We start from the raw sequence: 27,410 nt of genomic DNA, 5'->3' as shown, positions 1-27,410 counted from the left end.
CAGGACATAGGCTTTCCTGGTACAGTACAAAGAGTTGAGATGCAGATGAAGTAACTGTAGAGAGCTACAACAAAAGTGGTAACAACAGTACTGCCAGACAACAAAATAATTTTTGTTGCATTTGTGTAATTCACCACTTTTGCACATACTTGGAGAGAAAGACTGTCCAGCTCATCGACAATGGTCAGCATACTGGCCTTTGGTTCAGAGGGCTCTGGGTTCAATTCCCAACTGGACTGACGATTTGAACTGCATATAGTTCATTCCTCTGGCTTGGGGACTGGATACTTATGCTTGTCTTAATATACTTCTCTTCATCTACACACAACACACCACTCTTCCAACCACCACAGAAACATGCAATAGTGAATATATCTGTCTACGTAGGGTTGGCATCAGGAAGGACATCTGTCTGTAAAACTGGGCCAAATCCACCTTAATTGCTGATCCCAACAAATTGGAAAAAATGCCAGGAAGATGAAGAGGAAGACTTGGAGGGACTCTTTAATTCCTCTGATAAATACAATACTGGAATCGCGCATCTCTATTATAAAAAGCCAGAAGGCTAACTCACTCACTCACTCACTCACTCATTGACATTAATGTTTACCCACCGAGCTCGATAGCTGCAGTCGCTTAAGTGCAGCCAGTATCCAGTAATCGGGAGACAGTGGGTTCGAACCCCACTGTCGGCAGTCCTGAAGATGGTTTTCCTTGGTTTCCCATTTTCACACCAGGCAAATTCTGGGGCTGTACCTTAATTAAGGCCACGGCCGCTTCCTTCCCATTCCTAGGCCTTTCCTATCCCATCATCGCCATAAGACCTATCTGTGTCAGTGCGACGTAAAGCAAATAGAAAAAAAAATTTTACCCACTTCCAAATGAGCTAGAAACATGAAATTTGGCAAACATATAGCTATTAGCTTGTATTCTATGGAAAAATTCCAAAAAGTACAAAATTTTAATTTTGAGTCCCCCGCCACCACAAACAAAATGGTGGACGCAATATTCCAAGTGCGCTAGAAAATTGAAATTTGGCAAAATTACAGTTCTTGGCCTGTAATCAATGGAGAAATTCCAAAAAGTTACATTGTTTAACATTTTACACCCCGAAAAATTAAAATAATGAGGCAATTTCAACATCAGTGCAGACCTTAGTTTTTAGGGAATTTGTGGCTAAACGGTAATTTGTATCAAAAAGTGGATACCAGTTTCATGCCTAGAATTAAGAGATCTACAACTTTGGTCCTATGACGTTTTGTAGTATCTCGGCTCCTTCTACCTTAGACTGAGCTACATTTCTTGATTTTGGGTCAATTTTGTTTCTTTTCTATATGTTATCTTACTGTTTGAAACACTTATAAGACAGGTAGAATCACAGAATTCATCAGGCCTTTGCCACATCCATTAGCCTTATGTAAACCAAATTTCATTATTCTAGCTCCCATGTACGTATGGGAGAATGAAAGGAATATGTGGAAACACTACACAAATTTCAGCCTAACCTTCATTTCTAAAGCATTTTAGAGCAATTTTACCACTTGTTTATAACAAACTGTTGCTTTATTCACTTTAGTTACAATAGTAGCCTTCCAATGTCAATACTGCAAATACTTTCACCAATTGTAAACTCCTCACTCATTGTAATATCTTTAAAACCAACATTTTACTAGTCTTTCACCATATGTTTAACTTTGTTCAAGTCTCTTCAAGGCTTTTTATAAATTAGTTTTATGTAAATCAGGTGCCTGATTTTATTTCAAGGTTAAAACAATGGCTGATGACACCTATATGCAAGGCAAAACATGTACCATTTTAATTAACATGTCAATGTAATTCAACAAAGACAAGACTTATTGTATTGATTACGTGGTCAAATTAATAAATTAATATCATCAATACAGATCAAAAATGATATTCATCACATGTAACATACCACTTAGTCGAGCAGCTCGTCTTCTTTCTCTCAGTTCTTCCCAACCCAAACTTTGCAATATTTTTGTAACCCTACTCTTTTGTCAGAAATCACCCAGAACAAATCGAGCTGCTTTTCTTTGGATTTTTTTCAAGTTCTTGAATCAAGTAATCCTGGTGAGGGTCCAATGAACTGGAACCATTCTCCAGTTGGGGTCTTACCAGAGACTTATATGCCCTCTCCTTTACAACCTTACTACAACCCCTAAACACCCTTATAACCATGTGCAGAGATCTGTACCCTTTATTTACAATCATATTTATATGATTACCCCAATGAAGATCTTTCCTTATATTAACACCCAGATACTTACAATGATCCCCAAAAGGAACTTTCACACCCTCAACGCAGTAATTAAAACTGAGAGGACTTTTCCTATTTGTGAAACTCACAACCTGACTTTTAACCTTGTTTATCATCATACAATTGCCTACCGTCCATTTCACAACATTATCGAGGTCATGTTGCAGTTGCTCACAATCTTGTAACTTATTTATCACTCTATACAGAAAAACATCATCCAAAAAAAGCCTTACCTCTGATTCCATTCCTTTACTCATATCATTTATATATAAAAGAAAATATAAAGGTCCAATAATACTGCCTTGAGGAATTCCCCTCTTAATTATTACAGGGTCAGATAAAGCTTCACCTACTCTAATTCGTCCAATTGCACTCATTTTTGCCAGTAGTCTCCCATGATCCATGCTATCAAATGCGTTAGACAGGTCAATCGCGATAAAGTCCATTTGACCTCCTGAATCCAATATATCTGCTATATCTTGCTGGAATCCTACAAGTTGAGCTTCAGTGGAATAACCTTTCCTGAAACCGAACTGCCTTCTATCGAACCAGTTATTAATTTTGCAAACCTATCTAATATAATCAGAAAGAATGCCTTCCCAAAGCTTACATGCAATGCATGTCAAACTTACTGGCCTGTCATTTTCGGCTTTATGTCTATCACCCTTTCCTTTATACACAGGGGCTAATATAGCAACTCTCCATTCATTTGTTATAGCTCTTTCAACCAAACAATAATCAAGTAAGTACTTCAGATATGGTACTATATCCCAACCCATTGTCTTTCGTATATCCCCAGAAATCTTACTACTAATTCCAGCTGCTTTTCTAGTTTTCAACTTTTGTATCTTATTGTTAATGTCATTGTTATCATATGTAAATTTTAATACTTCTTTAGGATTAGTCTCCTCCTCTATCTGGACATTATTCTTGTAACCAACAATCTTGACATAAGGAAAATTCCAAAAATTTCAAATTACATATATTTACCCCCCTCCCCCCAAAACAAAATGTCTGACGTAAACTTCCATGTGTGCTAGAAAATTGAAAATTGGCAAAATCATAGCTCTTTGCCCGCAACACGTAGAGAAATTCCAAAAAGTTCCAATGTTTAACTTTTCAAAACTTGGGGGCTATTTTCCTAATGGAGAAGACTATCATTTCAAGGTATTTGTGGCTAACAGGAAGTCGTTTTGCAAAACAGTCAACACATTTGGCACTAAATGTGAAGATGCCTACAAAATTTGTCCCTATTACTTTTCATCACATCCCTTATGCCTTGGACTGAGCTGCATTCTCTGATTTTATGACAATTTTGAACATTTTCCTTAATTAATTGTACCGTTTGGCACACTTATAAGACTGATAGAATTATAAAATTTAGCAGGTTCATTGACACACCCATAAGCCATTCTCAAGCCAAATTGCATTATTCTAACTGCTATGTAAGTATGGAAAAACAATAGGAAAATGTGGAAACTGTACTCAAATTTCAGACTAATTTAAGTTTCTTAACTAGCAGTCTATTTGTCAATGTGACATACCGTTTTGTCACAGTATTTTTTGAAATGACCACTTCTAATGCAGAGCAACCGGAGGTTTGGGGCCGGAGCCCCAAACGAGCAAAAGCTAGTAACTACTATATAAAATCTCACTTTCACTGCCATCATTAATTATTCTGTTCTTAGTTTTAATAATGTCTTAGGCCAACATATCTGTGAACAACATTCATTGTTATAGTTTCTACAATGAAGCCAATCTCTCCTTACCTAATACTTATGTCACCTTTATCAACAATTTATTAAAGTTAATTTTCAGTTTCTGCAAGGTACTAATTTTAACAACTCAAGATAATGTATTTCTTATTGAAATCACAATCAGATCTTGCTTTTCAGCCTGTTTGAATCATCACAGTCCCTCTTCTGGGCTAGTTTTGGAGGTGTTGGGATTGACAGTTTTGAACTATCTGGAATCAAAACTTACACTCGGTTCTGGGGACTTCTCATGTTTGGCTCATACTCCGTGATCAATGTGATTGTACTCCTGAATCTACTCATTGCTATGATGTCTAATTCCTATGCAATGATTGATGTAAGTATTATACTTAGGAAGATAATGTATATTACATTTGAACTTGTAAAGCAAAGACACAGTACACAGTCAAATAGACTTATGTGTGTGTTCATTACATCCTTGCCTCAATAAGTTACCATTTTGTTAGATTTTAGTCCCTTTATAGCCTGGAAAATAAATACCTATCATGCAAATATATCTGTTTTCCTTCATACTGTGTAAATGTCATAGCACAGCCTTCAAGAAATATTTGTTCTAACATGACTCTTTCAGGAACATTCTGATGTAGAATGGAAGTTTGCTCGCACCCGCCTCTGGATGAGTTACTTTGAAGAAAGTGCAACTTTACCACCACCATTTAACATTTTTCCAACTCCAAAACACCTTTTCAAGCTTTTTGGTCTGCGTAAGAGAGACAAACTGAGGAGAATGTCTTCAAAGGTATGTTAATAAAGGATATGTTTTACAACAACTTCATGACAAATATATATATATATATATTCAACCCTTCATCCTTCCAGCCTTTGAAATGTGGCACCGGCTTGAGACATCACAGGGTCGCTGACTGGGTACTACCCACAGAGACATCTTCGGATATTATAAACTAACCTTAAAATTATTAAGCAGGAAGGATAAAAGAGAAGAAAATAATTAAAATAAAAAGATCTGAATGAGAACCTTTTACGAACACAGATTTATTGAAAGGAAAATCTAAACTTTGGCAAAGCAATATCCCTGTACAAATCAACAATATTTCGGACCAAATATTTGTACATCATACTTTACATCACTCGATTCATCTAAATTCTGTTCAAATTTTATTACCATTTATTATGAGACACTCATCACGCCATCATTTGTTATGAATTCAACAATATAAATTACCAAAATAATGTTTGTAAATTTTGTTAACTCCGACTATGAGGTCTCAGCAACATGACTCATAAATTCAAGTTTTCTTCCAAACACATTATTTTATTTTATTCCTATTACATCTCGTTTTATTTATCACCGTTACTCTACTCCAATCCCTCCAATTCTAATTCATTTCAAATTTAATCATATCTGGTTAGCACCATATTTCAAAATCATTAATAATAATAAAAAAATGTTATTGTAATTTACTATCATAACCTTCATTAGCTCGTCAGAGTGACCTTTGAAACGTTAATATAAAACCAAAACTTCATTCATTTGTTCTTTGAATCAATAAATCCGTATTTACTCTCCATACTTTCAAATTATTCCATCACTATGTTATAAACCTTGTAATTGTAATTATTAAATTATTAAATTATTTACTTTATTACACTCTTCTATTCTGAAATTTATGAAGCTATATGAAGTCATTAAATCCAACATTCACCGTGTAATTCGTGAGTTCCTCATTTCAATTAATTAAATTCATTAAATTATTATTATCCACTAAATTTGAGGTTATCCTCTTATTATAATCATTACTTCTGAAATCATTAAATTATTCAATTACATTTGTAAAACATTATAATCCTTAAATCCAAATTTTGTTAAATTATTAAATTATTTGTCTCAATAATTAATAAGAATAATTCCTATTATTATTTAAGTCCGAAATTCTCTGACTTATTCTTTCTCAATAACATCCTCCACTCATATAAATGCTGATAATATGGAACGCGCGCGAATCGAAAGTAACCCTGACATAAATAATTTACTCCACTGATTCATTTAAAATTATAAATATCCCGCACATACATAATCAGCTGTTTTCATAAGACGTATAACATATGCCTACTCTGTAGCAAGAAACCTACACTATTATGGTAATACACAACTTAACCTACACTGATTCTAAAGACAATGGGACAGAACTTCATGTTCATAAGTACAATCAACCATACGTGAACTGAATTCACACATTAACAAGAAATAATACAACTGCAAACCAGAATTTGCATTGCTCAACACACTGTAGAACATATAACATTGAGACAAACACATTAGTCAACCAAATAATCACAGGGAAAACCATCATTCGTTGACCTTGGCCGGGTATCAAACTCCGACCCTCAGCATGGCATCATTACAGTGACCTATCATTATACTCGCCACAATGAACTGTCACGAAGTATATCTATTATTTTTTAATTTTAATGTGCTGTCCTAAATTCCTCAAAAACAGAATTATCTTATGAATGACTTTCATATTTTTACATGTAAGACCCTATCAACACTGTTTGGATTCCTCTAATGCACAGCACGCCGGCAAGGGCTACTACTTTATCTCAAGCGCCTTGCTCATTTCATTAACACGGCATTTCAACACGTCCGCACCCAATTAATAATTCTCTCTCTCCGCTCTAATGAACTCATATGTTTCCTCCAAATCATCTTTCGTATCCTTGCTTTCTGGGCGAATGGTAATCATTATAATATAACACTCTCAATGCATCTTATTTGTTCCATATCTCACGTGTTTAATTCTGCATTCCTCGCATACATTATTAAGAACACGTATATCACTACGCCGGTATTTATTCATATATTGCGCTACACAATCTCATTAGTTCGACCCCAGTTGCCGGCATTTTGTGTCTTAAAGGCCCTACTTCGACACTGGACTAACTACCTCTCGGATAAATTATACGATGAAACCTATTCCCTACAGCACATTTTTCATTCACTGGTTAACAATACACATTATTTACTGATGACATACACTCTCAAATTTCACTGTAATGTGCCGGAATAACCAAGGTTGGAATCTCTCAGTCAATGAAATTCCTCTCGACGACCTTGCAATCATGCAACATGTTAAGCTAATCTACTTATTCCCTTTTACTATACCTTACACTGAATGCCTCCTAAATCACTTAAATATTTACACATACACACGCTGGTATTTATCAGAAGATCGCGCACTAAGGAAAACCATATTTCACACACGTATCACTATAGAAGATTATTATTTACACACACTTATTATTTCATCATTTATGAAGACCATATTCAACACACGCCTCTTATTTACAATATTCACTCCCCCCTAGGCATCAGTATGAAATTTATGCCCTAAACTCTGATTATCCTTGCTACAGTCAAATAAAACAATAAAAATGAATTGTCATGCATTAATTTATTTACAAGTTAACAGCTAATCATGCACATGCCAGATATAATGAATCAGGGTACTTATCGATTCAGCGACGCTCCATACTCAGCTCCACGGCCTCATGGTTTCAGGTCGGCCCCATGATGTACTTAAGCCATCATACAGGCGGCCTCAACACGTGAACCAGTGCCTTCCTCCATGACCATGTTCTTCATTCTTGCGGCTTTAATGAATTCACATGGCTTCACGTCTTAATACACTAAAATACACACACACACATATATAAGTAACTTATTATAGCACATAAAACACTTATTTACACTAGTAATGAATACTTTGTCTCTGCTCTTTCGCGAATTTAACACGTGGCACTGCAAAGCGTCCTTGCATCGATCTCGCTCCAGTCTTTCTACCTCGTCACAGTCAATATTGTAAAATCGCCTTCCCGAATTTTACCAGATTTTCGGTTGTTATTCAATTGAAATACATAGTCTATCGGACCCGTCGTATCCTATCGACAATTAGTTAGTGGACTAGGAAATGCTCAAGATTATGAGTCCGCGTTGACCACCATACGCTATACGTCCGAGCCATTCAAATTTCTGTAGCAGACTGAGGGTCTTGAGCAGCACGCGTCTTCTTCTTGCACACCAGCTCCCGGGTATGGAGCTCGGGGAACCCCATCAACAGTGATGTAATATCCCGTCACGTATGCCTGCATTCATTTATTACAATAAATTATTAGTAATATGCCGTCTTTAATTCTTGTTCTCAGAAGAGTTTAACATTGGTTTCACCTTATCCCTTAGTGGATTTAATTAATTTTGGAGGTCATTCGTACGGCATCCATCTTTCATTTTCCCCCATCATTTCAAACTTGCTACGCTGCTATTCGCTGCTTGAAAGTGCTGCCAACTTAAAACTGGAGACCTTGATCACACACCTCACGGAATATTCCAGTACTTCCTATTTCGTCATCAGATGACCCTGACACGTGGAGCTTATGTCCAAGCTTGGACAAGCGAAATGGCGCCACACATCCGGCCTATAATGAAACTGTAGTTCATTCCCTTATACTATTCTGTAATTCGTAATACTTTAAAGACAATGCTATGAGCCAATTGGGCTCAATATATATATTTCGTATGGCATGAAGATACATTGTTACAATTTGGTTATTTACAAATATGTACAATTACAGGATTTATAAAAAAGTTTCATCTATACACACAGAACAAGTACGTAATAAAACAAACAATATTTGTACATTTGAGCTCATCAATATCTGCATTGCTGCTAAAGCCGTTGCTACACGTCCGTAGGTTTAACCTCATATTACCCTACACGTGACCCCTGGTGGTGCTAAGAGAGCAACAACATTGGTTGCTGGACCCAAAGCTCTGCTTTATGGATATCCCAGCAATTCAGAGGATTCATCAACTTAATATGAGAAAATGATGGAAATTATCTGAATACTTTTAATATTGTTTCACAAGACATATTTTTCTCTTCCCATGGAAAAATTTCTCAAATATTTAGCAAGTGTGAAATATCAAATTTTGCAATTTTAAATAAAGTAAGTTTGGTCTTCTGAGGCTAGCAGCCATGGTTTATGAGGACCGCTCCAGTCACAAATGCCACTCAGTGCTGTAGGGGGAGAAAAAAATTAGTGGGTACTGTTAAAATCACCTACCAGTGTGTCAAAAGGGGCTCAAGATGGATTGGTACTGCAAGTCTTTAGTGAAACTTATTACACTTGCTTTACTCATGTCAACTATCTAATAGTTTTAGACTAAAGAAATCATTGCTGTAAAATTTAAAATGGCTGAACATCTTTATTAAAAATAATGAAATCTCTTATTTTAGTGGCTATATGAACTTTTGAATACAGCTAAGCAATAGACATATATTTTCAGTTAAAAGCTAAAGAAATTCTGTGACTAAATAATTCTTTAGAAGAGTCAGATTTAGCCACAGGTTGTTGGCAACAGTGATAAGTTCATTCCTCATCTAGAAACCTATGATATAATTTCATGTGGCTATTTCTAGCCGAGTGCAGCCCTTGTTATGCAGACCCTCCGATGAGGGTGGGCGGCATCTGCCATGTGTATGTAACTACGTGTTATTGTGGTGGAGGATAGTGTTATGTGTTGTATGTGAGTTGCAGGGATGTTGGGGATGGCACAAACACAACCCCCCAGGCCATTGGAATTAACCAATGAAGGTTAAAATCCCCGACCCGGCCGCAAATCGAACCCAGGACCCTCTGATCCGAAGGCCAATATGCTGGCCATTCAGCCAATGAGTCAGACATCTAGCAACCTGACAGTATGGCACCTTTGTGATTTCTTAAATATGCAAATCACTGAAGTAGAATTCTTGATACACCACACCATAAGTTTAGTGTGAACTAGCCAATTCGAGGGCAAGCCATGAAATTTTGAAATGAACTAATTGCATCACAGCAACTCTTGGGGCAGTTGTCCAAAGTTTCTCGAGAAAAGCAAAGTCCGGCTCTTTGGCTGAATGGTCAGCATAGTCGCCATCAGTTCAGAGAGCCCTGGGTTGGAGATTTTAACCTTAAATGGTTAATTAACCTTGCTCATAGACTGAGTGTAATGTTCTGTATATCCCTGCAACTCACACAACACACATAACACTATCTCCCACTGCAATAACATGCTGTTTCCTATACATGGGAGATCTCCCCCAACTAAAACACTGATGCCACTACAATAATAACAGGCATAGTACTTCGATTCCATTAGTGTCCCTCTGTCTACATAGACTTTTCTTCTGTACATGGGGGTGGTAAAATAACACCTACTTGAAGCGCAGCTTGGAAACCATAGGGTGCTTAGCTGAGTTCTGGCATTGCTTCTACTTACTTGTGCTAGGTTCCTCACTTTCATCTATCCTATCCGGCCTTCATTGGTCAACTCTTGTTCTTTTCTGGCTCTGAAGGTATTACAGCATTCAAGGCATAGGGAGTCTTTCATTTCTATGCTCTTCATGGCCCTTGTCTTTCTTTCGCTGCTATCTTCATTTTTCACAGTGTCGGATCCCTTCCATTTCTCCCTCTGATTAGTGTTAATAGAGGATGGTTGCCCAGTTATAATAATTACCACCACTACATAGACTTTAACTTACAGGCAGTGGTAATTGGTAACTTCTTACTTAGGGGTACTGTCTTCAAATTTTAAGTGTACACAGGATACACCTTCTTTTTCTCTTTCTTTTTTCAATAAAGCTTTATGTACTGAATGCGACAGGCTTCGGCAGCCAGCACATTTCCTATCCTCACTGCTAGATAGGGGCTTGAATGACTGGAAACAGGCTGTGGATTTTCATTTTATTTAAGTACTGAAATATTGTGCTTCTCTGTATTCATAATATGCCATGCAATGTCTTTTCTAAGTTAATAAGAGGTATTTATACCTTTGATTTTCTTATTTCTTATACCATTAGTTTGTCAGATTAGCAATAGAAGTCTTTATTATAATTACAGTAGAATACAAATTATGTGAGGTAATGGAGACTGAGGCCACTTCTGATAAGTAAAAGCTCAGATAATACAGACAGTCACACCTACATAAAGATAACAAATTTTAAAAATGGTGTATAGTATTATTAAACTTCTTATATCTTAGTGGATATAGCATAATTTAAAAACAGGGAAAAAAAAATATTCACATTTATTTTTGCAGTAAATAATCATCATCACCATCATCTGGAGCAGTTTCCAACCACAGGCTGGGTCTGCTTGGAACATAAGCCTCTCCATCAATGTCTGTCCATCTGCCACTTCTCTTCTGTCACTGTCTTCCAGTTCCCTTGTCTTGACTCGATGCTTTTCTTTACACCTTTCAGCCATCTGTGCCTCGGTCTTCCTCTAAGTCTGCTTCCTTTCAACTCCATTTCTAACACCTTTCTTAGTATCATCTCTTCTCCCATTCTCTTAACTCCATACCACTGCAACCTTGGTTTTTCTATCTTTTCCTGTAGGGGTACCTCATTTACCATTTCCTGAACTCTGAGCTCTCTCATTTCTTACACTGTCCATTCCCGTTAAACCTACTCGACATCTTTGAAACTTCATTTCCACTGCTTGTATTCTACTTTTATCCCTCTCCTTCATCACCCAAATTTCTGATCCATATGTCAAAACTGGCACAAAATAAGTCTTGTAATTAATTCCTTTACAGCTCTGTGGTACATCCCTGTTCCATATCAATCTTCCCGCACACTTAAAGAATCCATTTGCACACCTTCCTCTTTCACTGATTTTATTCCTGTTTCCTCCACTTCCTTCAATTACACTTCCCAGATATCCAAAGTTTCAGCTCTTTTCAGCTGCTTCCCTGTTAATGTCATGCCATTGTATGTTTGGTTCTTGCTTTGCGTTGTTACCAGCACTTCACTCTTTTGGGCTGAGAACTTCATTCCATAAGATGACTCAACTTCCTCCCATACATTTAGCTGTTCCTGTGCTTCACTCATTATGTAGGCAATTAGAGACATAAAGGCTGTAATATAATGGGTATTAAGTACTGTATTGTTATATTTTAATATTGCATGAATTGTTTCTATTAAAGTAGCTTATATATATTGAAGTTAAAATAAAATAAAACAACATAACAAAAACTAATATATTGTAACGTTTTACATTTTAAGCTTTTGAAGAAAGACTTTTAGAGTTCTTTTGTTTCACTGTGGTACCCCATTTCCAGGGGCATACACAGAGGGAGGGATTGGACGGATGAATCCGCTCCGAAATTTTTAAGTTTAGAACTTGTGATTAATTCTGGCAACCGTGTAAATAAACATTTTTTTGTGGTTCACTGTTTTTCCTTCAATTTGAACTATGTATTTACCAACAATGTACTGATTCTTCCATTCAAAAATATTACAGTGGGCTTGATGTGGTATTTAACCTTCAGCCTGTGTTGTATTATGCAGTTGTTAAGACATTGTAGTTCGCAGGTAGTTCCCATACGTCATTAGCAAAAGATGAAAAGGGTAGACCGACCAATTGATCGATCAATCAATCAATCAATCAATCAATTGATCAATCAACTCTAATTATCAAAAGTGTACTTTTTTTGGCAGAGAAGTTCATAGATAATCTGTTCGCATTTCCCTGGAGAGAAATCAAGGTTCTTGTAATGGAAATTTTAGAGGATTTTTGCATTTTCGAACTGATGCCGATGACAGTGAGCTAAAATAATCAATCAATTGATCAATCAGTCAATCACTACTGATCTGCATTTACAGCAGTCGCCCAGATGGCAGATTCCCTATCTGTTGTTTTCCTGGCCTTTTCTTAAAGGATTACAAAGACCTCTGCATTGTCTTTTGAATTTAAGTGAATGGGTTTTGCCCTTGCCTTTACCGCCAAAGTGCTGAGTGAGAGGAAGTTGAATGATCAGCAGCACAGCTTTGTGAGCAATGGATGATACAAACAGGTAAAATATTTGTGACGTTATGAGTTCAGAACTTCAGACAGAGAGAGTCAGACCAGACAAATTTCATTGGAATTGGTTATGGGAGTTTTGGTGGTTGGCCTATTCATATGCAAAACCAGGAGCCTTTTTTAAGTACTTAGTAATATTTTCATCATTTTCATCTGATTTTGGAACAGGAAAAGGCAGTCATGTTCAGCTTGGTTCTCTGATTAAAAATACATTTAAGAAATGGAAGAATGCCAAAGAAGAGAGTAGAAACCACGAAAATAAGAAATATAAAAAAACTGTTTTATTGGTCAATATTTTTTTTAAAACAAATCTAGTTGTTGTTATTGATCAAATAGACTGAGGGACAAAATCTCAAATAGAAGAAAGCCAAAAAAGAAACTCTAATTATCAAAAGTGTATTTTGGCAGAGAAGTTCATAGATAATCTGGTTGCATTTCCCTGGAAAGAAATCGAGGTTCTTAAAATGGAAATTTTAGAACATTTTTGCGTTTTCGAATTGACGCCGATGACGGTGAGCTAAAATAATATCTAACAGATTGTGATGCTAATCCAACTTAAGTCAGTCCAAGGAAACCAAATGAAATTATTGAAGTATGTGGATAAATTATTATCAACAACACTGTCAATAAAATTAATGAGTGTATGTCTCCATATTTTAGTGTTCTAGCAGATGAAGCTGCAGATGTTTCATGTAATGAACAATTCTCTCCCTGTATTTGTTATGCACGCATTCAGAAACAATCTTTTGTCATTCGGGAAGATTTCCTTAAATTTGTTCCTGTATATGATGATGATGATGATGATGATGATGATGATGATGATGCTTGTTGTTTAAAGGGGTCCAACATCTAAGGTCATAGGCCCTTCCGTACATGATGCTGATGGTTGTTCGTTTGCCCATTTTCTTATAAAAAATCTGCATAATCTTGATCTAAATTTACAGTTTAAGAGGTATGGATTTTAATGTAGCCAGCAATTTGAGTGGTCAGCTTAATGGTTGTGCTGCTAAAATAAGGTAGAAGTACTTACCGTCAAGCACTGTATGTGCACTGTGCAAACCATTAATTTAATTTAGCACTTCCTCGTGCATGTAGTGTGCCTAGTATAACGAATTATTTGGCTACTATGAACAGTATAATTACATTTTTGAGAGCAATGCCTAAGAGAGAAACTGTTTTACAGAAACATATTGAGCAATGAACGTAAAGGTTACTCAAATTCTGCGAGACATGCTGGGTTGAACACTTGGATGCTATTGCCCTTTATTTAGAGCTGCATGTCATAATTCACTCACTTCTAGAAAATCGAAACTTTGTTTTGACCAAATTTAGGTTTCACATTTAGGTACAGATAAACACATATTTTACTAAATTAGAGATATATTTGATTGTTGAAAGCAATGTTACTACACTACCACTGGCTTGCTAGGCCTATCATGAATCTTTGCGTTGATATTTGTTATGCACTAGCTGGTCGGTGCCTGACATGCATTTCCTCATGTCAGTAAGGTTTATGGTTTACCCGCCAATACTCGGGAGGTCTCTAAATACCTGGCAGAGGGCAACTGAAGAAGCAAGCATGGAAATAAGTTTAAAGAAAAGTGAGGTAATGAAAATAAGTACAGAAAACAAAAAGTGAAGGATGTTAGGTGTAATGGAAAAATTCTTAAAGAAGTAGATGCTTTTAAATACCTAGATAGTAAGTTAACTGGAAAAGGAAACATCAAGGAAGAAATTTTGGAGAGTATAGGAAATTGTTCAAAATTTTATTACTGTGTATCAGACATAATCAGAAATTGAAAAGTACCTACCAAAGCAAAAATCATGATATGTAAATATTATTTGCCGACATTGACCTATGAATCAGAATGTTGAACAAAAAAAGATCTGAGTAGATTACAAGTGACAGAGATGCGCTTTCTGCGAGAGATCTTGGGTAAAACAAGAAGGGACAAGATAAGAAATGAAATCATATGAAACACGCTACAGATCAACCCTCTAAAAGAAACTGTGGAGAGAAATAGACTGAAATGGTTCGGCCCCGTCAAAAGAATGGGACAAGAAAGATTTCCAAGAAGAGCTCTGGAATGGACAGAACCTGGAAGAAGACCAACTGGAAAACCACGAATAAGATGGAGAGATCAGGTGGAGGATGACATAAATCAGAGAGGACTACAGTGGCAGACAGTGATGAACGATAGAATGTGGGAAAAAAGAGAAGATTGGAAGAGGCTCTGTGAACGACCTGCATAAGCAGAAATATATCAGGAAGAAGAAGAAGAGATATGTGGATGTATTGGTTCAAACCATTTTTCAGTTTTCTCTTATACAGTATTAGCAAGATACTGTGTTTTTCTATGGTTTTAAACTGAAAGTTATGTTTCAAAGTTTTAAATTTTGGAGAGTCGGCTAGCCTTTAAAATACACCCTCAGTTTGTACTACAATGGTTTTGGAAAAATGCCTCCTATGATCACAACCTGTTTGTCCTGTATATGGTTTTCCAGATATTCAAGGTATTCCTCTAGATCCGTATCTGTATTTCCTGTGTGTGGAACATACCCTTGAATTATATCTGTAACACCAGTTTCAAGTCTCAGTCTGACCTTAATCAACCTGTCATTTATGTTTTCCACCAATTCTAGGTATTCCTTTAGGTCTTTTCTAATTATGAGACCTACACCATTTTTGGCTTCTCTTCCTCCACTATAGTATAAGGTGTATCCTTTCTTTAGTTTCTTCTCACCTTTTCCCTTCCATTCGGTCTCACTGATTCCCAACAATGCTATATCTTTGTCAACCATAAAATCTACAATTTCTTCCACTTTCCCTGTTAGTGTCACTATACTGATGGTCGCTATCTTGATGTATTTGGTTGCTAGTCGCCCATTTCTCACATTTCTCCCAGCATCACAAGAACTGCACGTCACTTGTGGGAAACACACTAGCAATTTGCACATCGCTTGTGGGTAATGCCCTAGCATTTTCCGAGGCTTCAGTACACTTGTCATCATATAGGCTTTTATTATGATGGGTTCGCCACTCCCAAAGGCATTTTAGAGCTACTGCCAGCCGGAACTCGTAGGCCGCTCCTAACATGGAGAACAGATGCCTTTTGAAGCCGTTCCTCTGGAGTACAGACACTACAGCTGATATGGGGTTTCAGTGGCATTTCCTCCACTGAGGGCCCATTTCTCTTCTATAAGGACTCCTCCGCCCTTAGCTGTTGGTCCTTATAGTGGGTCAGACTATTTACCACCACCCACCACTCAGCTGTATGGTTGTATGCTGTATGGCTGTATGGTTTACTCCATTACCATAGCAGATTAACTGGCCAGACAAAGAACGTTTCCACCTATTCAGTACTATTTGTTGTAACTTTAAAAAAATTACATATATTTGTTGAAACTAGTTTCGGTCTTACTAGAGACCATCGTCAGTCAAAATCAATAAGAGTTACAGCAAGACATGAATTATAGATAAAATTTTATGAAGCAAGCATGTGTTGCTGAAATTCAGTGCAAGAAAAGTAAAGTTTTGGATGTCAAACACTCATCACAATGACACGTCCTGTGCAAGCTCTCAACCTTCCTCCAATTTGAAGTATGCACCTCACAGAAGACCATCTGAAATGCTTAAAATGCCATCACTTAAGGGACCTTCTAGAACTCAGCTCAGCAGCACTTGAGGGATCTTCTAGAATTCAGCTCAGCTGAAACAAGTGTGAACAGAATGATGCTGAAGAGAAAGTGTTGAGATGTTCACTTGTTTCCAATATGAGAACGAAAAAATTCTACTGTAATTATCAACAAAGACGAATATATAAGAAAAACAGAACAATTCTTTTCTAATAGTAGATTTTCCCCAATTAAGACAGATCCCACCGCCAAACTCTGTCAACTTGAACAAATACTTAAAAAAATCATCTTGTATATTAACAGAATATGAATGTAATTCTCTCATCAACGTGAATCCTGGCCTACCCATGGCCAGAGCACTTCCAAAAATCCATAAAGCCAGCATCCCTGTTAGACTGATAGTTAATTACAGTCCCAGTCCTTTTTGTAAAACATCGCAGTTCATTCAGAGATTCTTAAAAAGAAATTACGCTTTTCTAGCCAACAAATCTATTAGAAACACCAAAGAACTAGTTGACAAAATCAACCTTTTCAAAATTAAACCTAACCACTCCATCCATTCATTCATTATCGTTAACATGTATCCCAGCATTCTCATATCTGAAGTTTGTTTCATTATACAACAGAAAACTCATTCAATGGCTATGGCAACTTTGTAGCTCCCAGCGCTACATCTGTAGTCCTTGGCCAGCTGGATACTATGGGTCAGCTGGAGTCCTCTCCTTCATCACGTTTGGTTGGCTGGCTGGTTACATATTCACCTCCAGGTCGGTCCACCTCGAATTTAGCAAGTCATAATTATCTTCTCTCTTGCACTAGTGTTAACATAAAATAATCCCAACAAGTAAGAGTTCATTTTAATGCTTCCAACACAAATAAAAATACTCCAAAAGCTCAATAATCTCTCAGGGTAAATATTCATGAAAATAATTCGGCTTAACGTGAACTCAGAAGAGAAATTCAACCTCATGCAAAATAATTCAATTCCGGATGAAAGTCTCCATCCGACTGGATATTTATCCAATGCATGTACCATGAGAAATCTCAAAAATCCACTTAAGAGTAAGTTATCCTACGACAGTTACCTATAAATCAATTACTCACACATATAAAAATCTACAACAAGTTTATTATTCTAATTTAATTCAGAAGAAAAGAGAAAGTAACTTGTTAAAATATTTGTCCAATTAATCATAAAATAAATTAACATTATCCATGGATTGCAAGTTATAAATCTCATTCCGAATTGACGGTTATCACTTTACAAATGAAAATATTTATAAAATCCTCCTTATCAATACAAATCAAGTCATCTGTTAGATGAAGCAAAGTCTATACATGTTTCAGCCTAATCTCGAGGCCATCTTCAGTAGCAATATAGTAATCACATAATACACAAACAAATTAAAACTTGTAATGAAGTGAAGTAACAGTGATCATGATTAGTGAGTTAAAAACATATTGAGATACAAAGTCCTCTTGTCTAATAGATTGTTCTTGAATTGTCAAATAAACTTTCTGACTGTTAAAATGAAAACACTGTGCTGAGGAGTGTAGTGAGACCGTCAATACTACGGAATAAAACGTGTGTAACATCTGTAATAAGAAAAGGAATATATGAGTGGATGAAAAACAAGTTAAAAAATAATGTACATACATACATACATACATACATTATCATTATAGACTGTTAAGCCTTTCAGCGTTCAGTCTGCAAGCCTCTGAGAATTTACTAAATGTTGCCACAATCCTCGATTTGCAACTAGTGTTGTGGCCTCATTTAGTTCTATACCTCTTATCTTTAAATCGCTAGAAACAGAGTCTAACCATCGTCGTCTTGGTCTCCCTGTACTTCTCTTACCCTCAATAACAGAGTCCATTATTCTCCTAGGTAACCTATCCTCCTCCATTCGCCTCACATGACCCCACCACCAAAGCCGGTTTATGCGTACAGCTTCATCCATCGAGTTCATTCATAACTTAGCCTTTATCTCCTCATTCCGAGTTCCCTCCTACCATTATTCCCACCTGTTTGTACCAGCAATCATTCTTGCTACTTTCATGTCTGTTACTTCTAACTTATGAATAAGATATCCTGAGTCCATCCAGCTTTCGCTCCCGTAAAGCAAAGTTGGTCTGAAAACAGACCGCTGTAAAGATAGTTTCGTCTGGGAGCTGACTTCCTTCTTACAGAATACTGCTGATCGCAACTGCGAGCTCACTGAATTAGCTTTACTACACCTTGATGCAATCTCACATACTATATTACCATCCTGGGAAAACACACAACCTAAATACTTGAAATTATCGACCTGTTCTAGCTTTGTATCACCAATCTGACATTCAGTTCTGTTGAATTTCTTACCTACTGACATCAATTTAGTCTTCGAGAGGCTAGTTTTCATACCATACTCATTGCACCTACAGTATTTTCTAGTTCCCAGATATTAGACTGTAGGCTATCGGCACAATCTGCCATTAGGACCAAATCGTCAGCATAGGCCAGACTGCTTACTACATTTCCACCTAATTGAAACCCTCCCTGCCATTTTATACCTTTCAGCAGATGATCCATGTAAACTACGAACAGCAAAGGTGAAAGATTACAGCTTTGTCCAACCCCTGTAGTACCCTGAACCAAGAACTCATTCTACCATCAATTCTCACTGAAGCCCAAATGTTAACATAAATGCCTTCGATTGCTTTTAATAATCTGCCTTTAATTCCATAGTCCCCCAGTATGGCGAACAACTTTTCCCTCGGTACCCTGTCATAAGCTTTCTCTAGATCTACAAAACATAAACACAACTGCCTATTCCTCTCGTAGCATTTTTCAATTACCTGGCGCATACTGAAAATCTGATCCTGACAGCCTCTCTGTGGTCTGAAACCACACTGGTTTTCATCCAACTTCCTCTCAACGACTGATCGCACCCTCCCTTCCAAGATGCCAGTGAATACTTTGCCTGGTATACTAATCAATGAGATACCTCGATAGTTATTGCAATCCTTCCTGTTCCCTTGCTTATAGATAGGTGCAATTACTGCTTTTGTCCAATCTGAAGGTACCTTACCAACACTCCACGCTAATTTTACTACTCTATGAAGCCATTTCATCCCTGCCTTCCCACTATACTTCACCATTTCAGATCTAATTTAATCTATTCCTGCTGCCTTATGACAACGGAGTTTATTTACTATCCTTTCCACTTCCTCAAGCATAATTTCACCAACATCATTTTCCTCCTCCCCATGAGCTTGGCTGTTTGCAACACCACAATGATGATTTCCTTTTACATTGAGAAGATGTTCAAAATATTCCCTCCACCTCTCCAGTGATTCCCTGGGATCTATTATGAGTTCACCTGAATTACTCAAAACACTGTTCATTTCCTTTTTCCCTCCCTTCCTAAGATTCTTTATTACTGTCCAGAAAGGTTTCCCTGCTGCTTGACCTAGCCTTTCCAGGTTATTACCAAAATCTTCCCATGACTTCTTTTTGGATTCAACAACTATTTGTTTCGCTCTGTTTCTTTCATCTACGTACCAATCCCTGTCTGCCTCGGCCCTTGTTTGGAGCCATTTCTGATAAGCCTTCTTTTTACGTTTACAGGCTGCTCTCACTTCATCATTCCACCAAGATGTTCACCTTTTCCCATCTTTACACACAGTTGTTCCTAGGCATTCCCTTGCTGTTTCTACTACAGCATCCCTGTATGCCACCCATTCACTTTCTATATCCTGAACCTGCTTACTGTCTACTGTTCGAAACTGCTCACTAATCATATCCATGTACTTCTGTCTAATTTCCTCATCCTGGAGATTTTCTACCCTTATTCGTATGCAGACAGATTTCACTTTCTCTACCCTAGGCCTAGAGATACTTAGTTCACTACAGATCAGATAGTGGTCTGTATCATCGAAAAATCCCCGAAAAACTCGTACATTTCTAAAAGATTTCCTGAATTCAAAGTCTGTTAAGATATAGTCTATTATGGATCTGGTACCCCTAGCCTCCCATGTGTAGCGGTGAATAGCCTTATGCTTGAAGAATGTATTCGTAACAGCTAAACCCATACTAGCACAGAAGTCCAGCAAACACTTCCCATTCCCATTAGCTTCCATATCTTCCCCACATTTACCAATCACCCTTTCGTATCCTTCAGTTCTATTCCCAACTCTCGCATTGAAATCGCCCATTAGCACTATTCTATCCTTGCTGTTGACCCTGACCACGATGTCACTCAATGCTTCATAAAACTTGTCAACTTCATCCTCATCTGCAGTCTCACATGGTGAATACACGGACACAATTCCTGTCCTAATTCCTCCTACTGACAAATCTACCCACATCATTCGCTCATTTACGTGCCTAACCGAAACTATGTTGCGTGCAATGGTATTCCTGATAAAGAGCCCTACCCCAGACTCTGCCCTTCCCTTTCTAACACCCGTCAAGTACAAAATAATGTACGAAAAGAAAAATCATTTAACTTACTTGTAAATAAAAGTTGTCGTCTCGAATGGAGATGACCTTGTCAGCTTCAAGTCACATTGACAACTAAGCCTGTGTGTGGCTTACTGTGTATCTGTGTGGATGTGGTTGGGAGGGGTATTGGAGGGGGAGGGGTGAGGAGGGAGGGATGATGTGAATAACGGGAGGAGGGTGTTGATGGAAGGGCGGGTCTTGTTCTAGAATGTCGGTAGTGAAACTCGTTTTTATTAATGAATTGTTCACAGATAAGCGGGACAAAGCTTTCCAATAAAATATTTTTCTTTCCATTGATTTCATTCAAGTTGTACACGGGATTGTTATATTGGTCTATATCTATATATATATTCTCTAGTATATTAAGTAAGGGACCTTTCTGTTCGTAATGCAGGATCTTTAAATCTTGATCAATTGTTGTGTATTTATGATTTTTCTCTCTACAGTGTTCGCTCATGGCTGAGTAGCGATTGTACTTTAGGGCATTGAGGTGTTCGGAGTATCTTACATTGAAGCTGCGACCTGTTTGCCCAATATACGTTGAAAGACACGATTGGCATTTTAATTTGTATATCCCAGAGTTTGAAAATTTCTTGTTGCTGTTGACGGTATGAGAATTAAAAAAATGTTTTTGCATTGGTGTGAACGGTCTTGAAAGCTACTTTTAACTTGTGTATTTTAAAGATGTTTGAAATAGGATATATGTTATTATTATTAAAGGTAAATATGGTGAACCTCTCTTCAGGGGAAGATTCTTTTTCTAAGGTGGTCTTGGGTTTACTTTTAAATTTATTGAGAATTTTGTTCACGAAAGCTTTACTGAAACCATTACCTTCGGCTATTGCATAAATGGTGTTGATTTCCTTTCTAAAATTCTTATGCGATAAAGGAACATTAAGAGCTCTGAAAATCATACTATTATAAGCTGTCTTCTTCTGTGTCCCTGGGTGTAGAGAAGTTTGGTGGATTGTGTTTACTGTGTGAGTGGGCTTCCTGTAAATATTAAAAGAAATGGTTTTATTCTGATTGCAAGTAATAGTTAAATCGAGATAGTTAAGTTACGGAATGAGATTTATAACTTGCAATGGTAACGCCATCCAGGCTAGTAAGAAAGCAAGCCTATATTGTAATTTGAAGATAAAGGTTGCCAAATTAGGTAAAGATTTATGTTTTTTAAGAAAATGCTTAACTAATGACGTCACACCTAGTTTTTTAAAATTTGCTAAGAAAACTCATAGAGACACGACTAAAACACACGCGACTCAACGAAAAACGGATAAAATTTGGATAAGAGCGGAAATAAAATTCCTTCAAAAGAGAAAAGCTCTTCTTAACAATAATCTTTACGACACTCATTTAGAAGTTTCGACCTTATTATGTCCTCTCGAATGGACTTCTTTTCAGGCTCACGTCACCAACAGACTCGATAAAGTTTTACTGAAAAAACAAAACACTCTTGATAGGAAGTGGAATAACTTAAGAAAAGCTTCCCACAATATCCCAAACACGCAGAATTACGTGGAATCGAACGTTTTTCACCCGCCGGTAGTGAACCTCAGTCAAGTTGACCTTGATCCTAAGGACCTCAAGATATTGTATAAGGGACCAAAACATAACTGGGACACGTCCTTGAACCACAACGATTTAATCATTACGTTGGCTGAATTAGCAGTTAATAGGTTACCTACAGACATTCAAAATGAGGTTAGATATGAAGTTAAGCGAAAGTTACTTTCTTCTTTCGATCAGAAACATACCAGTACTGGCAAACCCAATAAAGAACAAGTCACCAACATACGCAATCTCAAAAAGAAAATTAAAGATAACAATTTAATATTAACTAAAGCAGATAAAGGTAATGCTACTGTAATTATGAAGAAAAGTGACGACGTAAATAAAGCACAATTCTTCTTTACTAACAATAACTTTAACATAATAAAAAAAGATCCTACTAATAGAATACAAAGAGAACTGAAAGCTTTAATTAAGAACCTTTTATTCTTGTTTAATGACCTAGAAAAATCAAAATTGATCATCATGAGTCCCAAGTTACCTACGGCGAAAGCGTTACTGAAGATTCACAAGGCAGATGTCCCCATAAGGCCTGTTATTAACTTCAGAAGTAGTCCGACATACAAAATATCCCACAATTTTCTTAATTTTCAATTTTCTTAAAACACATTATTTCTTTCAAGCTAACACATCAGTTAAAAATTCCCTGGAATTCTGCAATAGAATAAAAAATCTCACGTTACTGAAACATTACACCCTTCACTCCTTTTACATAGCCAATATGTACGCAAATGTACCCGTCAATAAAACCATCAAAATAGTAAAAAACAATCTTTCCAAATTCAGTATATTGACTGTAGGAGAGATAGAAGAGTTCATTCAGATCATCAAGTTTACATTAAATACCGTAATGGCTTCTTCACTTTTAATAATATCATATACCAACAGGAGGGTCTTCCTATGGGGTCACTGGCCTTGGGAATCCTCGCTGATATTTACATAGATTTCCTTGAATACACTCATATTATAGGTAAAATTAATGGGATCAAACATTGGACTCGGTAAGTGGATGATACTTTTATTATCCTGGATTCTCACATTACTGATAGCAACACCGTTCTTGAATTACTTAATAACCTGGATCCGCACATAAAGTTTATGATAGAATCCGAGAACAACAATTCCCTTAACTATCTCGATTTAACTATTACTCGCAATCAGAATAAAACCATTTCTTTTAATATTTACAGGAAGCCCACTCACACAATAAACACAATCCACCAAACTTCTCTACACCCAGGGACACAGAAGAAGACAGCTTATAATAGTATGATTTTCAGAGCTCTTAATGTTCCTTTATCGCATAAGAATTTTAGAAAGGAAATCAAAACCATTTATGCAATAGCCGAAGGTAATGGTTTCAGTAAAGCTTTCGTGAACAAAATTCTCAATAAATTTAAAAGTAAACCCAAGACCACCTTAGAAAAAGAATCTTCCCCTAAAGAGAGGTTCACCACATTTACCTTTAATAATAATAACATATATCCTATTTCAAACATCTTTAAAATACACAAGTTAAAAATAGCTTTCAAGACTGTTCACACCAATGCAAAAATGCTTTTTAATTCCCATACTGTCAACAGCAACAAAAAATTTTCAAACTCTGGGATATACAAATTAAAATGCCAATCATGTCTTTCAACGTATATTGGGCAAACAGGTCGCAGCTTCAATGTAAGATACTCCGAACACCTCAATGCCCTAAAGTACAATCGCTACTCAGCCATGAGCGAACACTGTAGAGAGAAAAATCACAAATACACAACAATTGATCAAGATTTAAAGATCCTGCATTACGAACAGAAAGGTCCCTTACTTAATATACTAGAGAATATATATATAGATATAGACCAATATAACAATCCCGTGTACAACTTGAATGAAATCAATGGAAAGAAAAATATTTTATTGCAAAGCTTTGTCTCGCTCATCTGTGAACAATTCATTAATAAAAACGAGTTTCACTACCGACATTCTAGAACAAGACCCGCCCTTCCATCAACACCCTCCTTTCGTGATTCATATCATCCCTCCCTCCTCACCCCTCCCCCTCCAATACCCCTCCCAACCACATCCACACACATACACAGTAAGCCACACACAGGCTTAGTTGTCAATGTGACTTGAAGCTGACAAGGTCATCTCCATTCGAGACGACAACTTTTATTTACAAGTAAGTTAAATGATTTTTCTTTTCGTACATTATTTTTTAACTTGTTTTTCATCCACTCATATATTCCTTTTTCTCATTACAGATGTTACACACGTTTTATTCCATAGTATTGACGGTCTCACTACACTCCTCAGCACAGTGTTTTCATTTTAACAATCAGCAAGTTTATTTGACAATTCAAGAATGATCTATTAGACGAGAGGACTTTGTACCTCAATATGTTTTTAACTCACTAATCATGATCACTGTTACTTCACTTCATTACGAGTTTGAATTTGTTTGTGTATTATGTGATTACTGTATTGCTACTGAAGATGGCCTTGAGATTAGGCTGAAACATGTATAGACTTTGCTTCATCTAACAGATGACTTGATTTGTATTGATAAGGAGGATTTTATAAATATTTTCATTTGTAAAGTGATTATCCATGGATTTCATTTATATCAGCACTGTCTTAATAACATTCAATTTCAATCCTGGAATGAGCTAACATTTTGTTTCACATTTTCATTTGATATGCAAATATTAAGTTAATCAGTCACATTATTTAAATAATAATCAAATTTAATTAATAAAATCATTAATATCTTTGATTCATATTACACATGATTCATATTTAGAAGTTTTCTTTCATATTACGCAATCTAAATTGTTTTATGAATATCACTTCAACTCTGCTATCTCCATTGAATGACATGCTAAGGTTACTAACACCTATTACCAATTATAATCTTGGCACCTACCATCCTAGTCTTACTATGTTTACGTATTCGTAAATTCATCACGTATCTTTCACAAATAAAAATAAACTAAACCTCATTACTAACTCTACTAGTTCTTAATTAGCCATAATTTCATCCTCTTATTCCATGTTTGACTTTACATGAAGCCTTATTTGCATTGAAAAGTTAAGTGACTCCTCTAATTTTTAATATGATAGCTCAATATTATCCCTGATGTCTATGTTATTCAACATAGCTACACACACATCTCATCTTTTAATTTGTGTATTATCTCTATAAGATTTTTGCTATGGATATTTCCTTACAACGCAGCCTTATTTTAATATAGCAGGAACCATCTACTCTGATATACGCGTCTGGGTTAGCCGTGCCTACCTTGTCTTACGATATTCCCTGGAAGTATTAATCATTCCATATACTTGCTTCTTATAATTGATCCACAATATGAACATTTATATTTAGCATCCATCATTACATCTTTGCTGCAACTATCTTCCTATCACTTCATTTCAATTCCTTCATATTACTCCATTCACTTCTTTATATTGCTCACTTCAATCAATTATAAACATCAACAAAACCATTTTTCTTCATATGATAACCTCTTCATATATAACACAATTCCTACAATTCCTACGGCAATTCATTGCTTCTATATTCATTTCAATGGATCATAATTCATCTCACAGAATAATATTTAACCTCTAGTATTCCATAATATCATTTTATGACGTACATCGACAAGGAATAACTCATATAACCTACACTCCCTTTCCATATAATTTCATTATGACGCTCAGTAAGCATGTTTGGCTTCCAAACCCAATTAAAAAATCTAATACGTGCATATACTCTCATTCTGCTGTGTGAAATCTACACTCATTCTTGCAAATAATCATAAATTCATCAGCTATCATAATACACTCAATACATGTATAATCACTTCTTTGAGATATATCGATTTTATCACAACCTCATAATATATAATTCAATCATTGCACTTCACTGAGTCACTTGTTATCTTAAATACTTCACAATTTCTATAGATTTCATGTGGTTACTACATTCTAACTTAATTAAGAACTATAATTTAGTAAGCTTGTCATTCACTGGCTATGGTGACTTTGTAGCTCTCAGCGCTACATCTCTAGTCCTTGGCCAGCTGGATATTATGGGTCAGCTGTAGTCCTCTCCTTCATCAGGTTTGGTTGGCTGGCTGGTTACATATTCACCTCCAGGTCGGTCCACCTTGAATTTAGCAAGTCATAATCATCTTCTCACTTGCGCTAGTGTTAACATAAAATAATCCCAACAAGTAAGAGTTCATTTTAATGCTTCTTGAAAATCAAATATCTCATCAATACTCTCGTATTTGCTTAGTGAGCTGACGTTTCCCAAAATATTTAACACTGGGTTTAATGTATCTTATCTTTGCCTTAATTTTTATATAAAAATTGTATATAATAAAGGGCCTTGGCCTACCAAGCGACCGCTGCGCAGCCTGAAGGCCTGCAGATTACGAGGTGTTGTGTGGTCAGCACAACGAATCCTCTCGGCCGTTATTCTTGGCTTCCTAGACCGGGGCCGCTATCTCACCATCAGATAGCTCCTCAATTCTAATCACATAGGCTGAGTGGACCTCGAACCATCCCTCAGGTCCAGATAAAAATCCCTGACCTGGCCGGGAATCGAACCCGGGGCCTCCAGGTAAGAGGCAGACACGCTACCCCTACACCATGGGGCTGGCTGGCTCTTTAAGGCTTAAGAATCTCTTAATTTTGCTTCTTGGTAATGATTCTTCGTTATTTTTCTGTTCTCCAATCTCTATTCTTAATAAGCTTTGACGTGTTGTTTCACTCTTTGTCTGACCAGTTTGTGAGC

The 27,410-nt window shown here is 36.6% G+C and overlaps 1 protein-coding gene across 1 annotated transcript in view; it reads left to right on the top strand.

Annotated features, from left to right (window-relative positions):
* LOC136866414 (transient-receptor-potential-like protein) overlaps window positions 1–27,410 on the top strand; it is a 208,634-nt gene that overhangs the window by 121,762 nt on the left and 59,462 nt on the right. The window contains exons 13-14 of the mRNA XM_067143337.2: window positions 4,174–4,369; window positions 4,625–4,792. Of these exons, the coding sequence (XP_066999438.2) occupies window positions 4,174–4,369; window positions 4,625–4,792 (364 nt within the window). The remainder of the gene's footprint in view (window positions 1–4,173; window positions 4,370–4,624; window positions 4,793–27,410) is intronic.

Source organism: Anabrus simplex, chromosome 3 (genome assembly GCF_040414725.1).
Source record: "Anabrus simplex isolate iqAnaSimp1 chromosome 3, ASM4041472v1, whole genome shotgun sequence".
NCBI classification, from domain to species: Eukaryota; Metazoa; Arthropoda; class Insecta; order Orthoptera; family Tettigoniidae; genus Anabrus; species Anabrus simplex.
Note: the sequence above shows the minus strand (reverse complement) of the source record. Positions and strands in the feature narration are given on the sequence as shown.